At 48.6% G+C, this 4,363-nt stretch overlaps 1 protein-coding gene and 1 pseudogene across 1 annotated transcript; both read right to left on the reverse strand.

Annotated features, from left to right (window-relative positions):
• Positions 1 to 782: 782 nt before the first annotated feature.
• On the reverse strand, positions 783 to 2,059 carry LOC109380543 (ras-related protein R-Ras pseudogene; annotated as a pseudogene).
• Positions 2,060 to 2,906: 847 nt separating this feature from the next.
• TNP1 (transition protein 1) lies at positions 2,907 to 3,487 on the reverse strand. Its single transcript, XM_019638206.1, has 2 exons — positions 3,332 to 3,487; positions 2,907 to 3,133 (listed from the first exon to the last, which is right to left on the reverse strand). Exons 1-2 carry the CDS (start codon positions 3,468 to 3,470, stop codon positions 3,105 to 3,107), a joined length of 168 nt encoding a protein of 55 aa, XP_019493751.1. The 5' UTR covers positions 3,471 to 3,487; the 3' UTR covers positions 2,907 to 3,104.
• Between the last annotated feature and the right edge of the window lie 876 nt (positions 3,488 to 4,363).

Genomic DNA, 4,363 nt, shown 5'->3' on the forward strand with positions numbered 1-4,363 from the left:
CTAGTTTGTTCCTGACTCTTGCTTTTTCCCTATGGGAGAGATTATCTTTGTGCATACTGGCAATCCCAAAAGATGGCAGGGAAAAGGGGAAACAGTGAGTGCTGTGCTTGAAAGCATTTGAAGCCTCCTGGCACACAGCCCCCAAGGAGTGGCGGGGGCAAAGGCGGGGAAAGGAGGGTGGGAAGGAATGCAGGAAATCAGAGAGCAAGCATAGAGAGAGATGTGCTGCCCGGATGGTGGCATGAGGCTGTCCAGCAAACAGCCTCCAGCTGACACTAACTTCAGGGTCTGCCTCAGCACAGAGATGCCTAGAACGATCCTTTATCGAAGCAGCCTGACTGGGCTATTTGGGCTCCATGCAGGAATGTTCATCTCTTTCCACTGTACAATCCTGCCCTCTTTCCTTCACAAGTACTGGTCTCTAAAGAACATCTTATAAGTATTCTTGCACCCAAACTCCATCTTAGTCTATGCTTCCTGGGTAAGTTTAGAAGACTTTATAGCCAGAGCAGCTGACGTTAACACTGGATTTGGTGTGTGGCATGGGCTTTCTTTCTTTTTTTTTTTTATATTGGCCGAGAGGTTTATTTCAGGGATGGGTTATATACAGCAGTGACCCGGAGCCCCTCATCCCCACCAGGGGCTTGGGTGGGGAAAGGAGGCATTGGCAGAAGGCACACAGTGGTAATGGCCTAGAGGAGGCCAGGAATTTTGGGAGGGGGGGTAGTGTATCCTGGGAGACCCAGATGGGGAAACTGAGTCTTGGTGGGGTCAGCTGGTCCCTAGAGCTTGAGCTGATTGTTCCGCTCATGCCTGGGCTGCAGGAGGACGCAGGGCAGCCCCCGTCCTTCCTCCTGGGGGCACTGGGTGGGGCCGGGTGGGAGCTCTTGCTCCTGGTACTTCTGGACAGCCCGCACCAGCTGTTCGAAGGCCTCGTCTACATTGAGCCGCAGTTTGGCTGAGGCCTCGAAGTAGGCTATGTGGTGGGAGGCACTGAAGGCAAAGGCTTCAGAACGGGGGACCTGGCGCTGGGCCTCAAGATCTGCCTTGTTCCCGACCAACACGATGGGGAAGTCGTCGCGGTCCTTGACTCGGAGGATCTGCGTGAAGAGCTTGCTCACCTCGTTGAAACTTTGCCGGTCGTTAATGGCAAACACCAGCAGGAAACCGTGCCCAGCGCGCATGTACTGCCCCCGCATGGCGCCGAACTCCTCCTGGCCCGCAGTGTCCAGGGTGTCCAGCCGGGCAGGGACGCCATCCACGGTGCAGATCTTTGTGTAGGAGTCTTCGATGGTGGGGTCGTAGTCAGACACAAAGTAGGACTGGATGAACTGGATGGTCAGTGCACTTTTGCCCACGCCACCGCCGCCCACGACCACCAGCTTGTGTGTCTCCTTGGGTGGGGGGTCCCCGGGTCCCGTCCCCCCGCCCCGTCCCGGACGCCGCCCCGCTGCTCATCTGGGCTTTCTTTACTTGGAAGCAGAGGAAGTCCCAGAAGGCATGAGAGAATGCAAGCATGGCCATATCTGAATAGGTATTCCAGATCAGAATTGTTTATAAGGAGCTTTGTGTAGTCATGCTATGGACAAACATGCGGAGGATTATTCTGAGCTTGGCTAGAAAAATGGGAACAAACACTAGTAGGAGATAAAACCGGCATAACCATGGAGGATGAGGGTCAAGGAGTATTTCCTTTTTACAAAAATAGAAGCTGAAAATATTAGGAAGGAAATACAACTTCGGTTCAGTGTCTGTGTGCCTGATGCTGAGGGGAGATGTCCACATGAACCTGAAAGAGGAAAAGAGCTTTGTGATGGAGATACGACAAAGCACCAGGACAAAGCAACTGAAATAGCTTTACTCCAGAGCAAGCGAAATGACCTGGATTTTTCTCATCCTTTTGCTGCACATCCCTTGTGAACAGTCTTCTCTGGTACCTATGCACCTCCCCAGGGGGCTCAAACTCAACACAAGAAGTTCCCCTTCCCTCACGTTGGTCATTTGGTTCCATGTCACAACCCCCACTGTTGAAAAATGGAAATTTCATGTCTAACGTCATGCTCTTCTCATTCTTTCCTGCTTATATCCTTTCCTGGTTGCAAGCAACCAAGTGGGTGGCTTGGTCTAAATATGAGTCTTAATTCCACCCTGTACCACCCTGGTAGTGCCTCTGAGGCAACAGGAAGCACTCATTAAGAAAACTATTACCCCCTCTGAGTGGGTGGATGCTGAGAAGAGGTGTCAGATCCTTGGCTGGACCATATCAGAACCCAAGGTCAAGGTAAAGTGAGAAAAACAGCTAAGGACAGTTTTTCCCTGCCAATGATCAATAAGGTTCACCCAGACTGAGGTAATTTTTACTTTCAGACACTCTTGACTAAGGTTAACTTATGACAGAATCACACCAGTCATACCATCCGGCTTGAATTGAACTTGTCAGGCAATATCCCTGCCTCCAAACTTGTCCAGCTCAAGCCCAACATAGCCACTCTTACTATTAATGGTATCAAATCCCATCTCTTAATAGTCTGCTAAAGCTGCCCAATAAACACATCTCGAGTGTTTTCTACCTCTGGGACATGCCTTGAGTTTTAGTTTAACACATGGTTTGGTGTCTCATGCTATAAGCCCCTTGAAATAGCTTGTATCCTTTGGCTCAACACCACACTGATAAATGCATTTCTCTTTATCTCCTCCCCTTTTCCATGTTGGGGAGACAGCACACTGAGACCAAGACTCAAATATGACGGTGCACGGCCAGGGTGGGGGCACATGGGGAGAAGGGAGGGCAAATTACTTTGATATTTTTCAAGTTATGTTTAATGGTTTCATACTGGCCAATTCTTCCAAGTCTGCCTAGCTCAGGAACCCACCCCTTTTTCAACCAAAATACCAAACATTTCAGTTTTCAAAATTTTATTGACATTGGGGAGATACAGCCAACATATACATTCCTCATTTCGTCATGATTGGCATTTTACCCACACGATAGGCTCTTCTCTGGCTTTGATCTCGTTTCAGGTCTCCTTGGCAGCCTCCCTTCTGCTGTCTTCTTGCTGCCTGGTGGTGTATGCAGTCCACCAGGCCAGAGCCCGCTGATGGGGTCACACGTGGGAGCGGTAATTGCGATTTGCTGTGGGAGAAGGACATGGTTGCAACAGGGACACCAGTTAGAACATACCCGTTCATACTCTTCCTGCCCAAGCAGTAACCTAAATGGAAATGAGATTCTCTGGCTGAGTTTTCAGGGTCCTAGGTGAGCTAACTCCGAGAGCACTAGGGCAGCAAGTTCCCACATGTCTGACGGTTCCCCTCCTCATCCCTCACTCACCATCATCGCCCCGTTTTCTACCCTTCAGGCCGCCCTTCCGGTATTTTCTTTTGCAGACACTTCTCTTGACTCCCTTGTGAGGAGATCGGTTCTTGCCCCTCCTTATGCCATGACTCTTTAACTTGCGGTTGGTCGACATGGCAATTTCTGCAAAAATGAGGGACTTTGCAGGCCCGGGAGGCCGTGAATCTGGGTATTTAAAGCCTTAGCCATTGTGACTGTAATAGGGTGTGGCTTTTCAGGTGGGCGGGGCTCCATTATGCTGTCACTAGCTTTTGTTACACTTTGGTCATATATGTGAAATAAGGTGGCCCCTCTAGGGCAGCTCAAGGCTACCCTCAATTTTGAGGTAATTTTTATTTTAAATGAGGCTTTTCAGACTGGTGTTACTGAGCAACTAAATTTCAGTCCAGTGCTGGGCTTCTGGGGAGTAAGAGAGCCATTAATATAGGTATCTCCTGCCTGTAGGAAATTTAATGGTTGAGTGCCTGTTTATACATGTGTGTTTAAGTCTCTCTACAGCATTGGGAGATAACAAATGTGTTTCTATAGGGGCTTGACTCTAAGAAATCCAATTCAATGTGATGAAAACATAAACATTTCTTCTCTTTCATCTAAGTCAGGATTTCTTAGCATCAGCTCTGCTGACATTATGTGCTGGGTAATTTTGTGGGACTGTCCTGTGCGTTGTAGGATGTTTGGCAGCATTCCTGGACTCTTCATTAGACATCAGCACAGTCCCCAAAGCTGTGACAACCAAAGATATTTCCAAACATTACCTTGTGGAGAGGAGCAAACTCACCCCTGGCTGAGAACCATTGGCTTAACCGTTTTAAAAAATTCAATTAGCAAATATTAATTGTCACACAGTATGTGCCATACAATTGGGCGATAAGAAAATAGTAGACAAAAGCAGACGTAGACTTTTGTGTTCATGGAGATTTCAACCCAGCAGAGAAGAAAGTCATTCATCTGAGAGCCACACAAATCAGTGAATAATTACTTCCCAACGTGGTACAGGTGAGGTGGGAG

The sequence above is a fragment of the Hipposideros armiger genome, unplaced genomic scaffold, assembly GCF_001890085.2.
Source record: "Hipposideros armiger isolate ML-2016 unplaced genomic scaffold, ASM189008v1 scaffold_38, whole genome shotgun sequence".
NCBI lineage: Eukaryota > Metazoa > Chordata > Mammalia > Chiroptera > Hipposideridae > Hipposideros > Hipposideros armiger.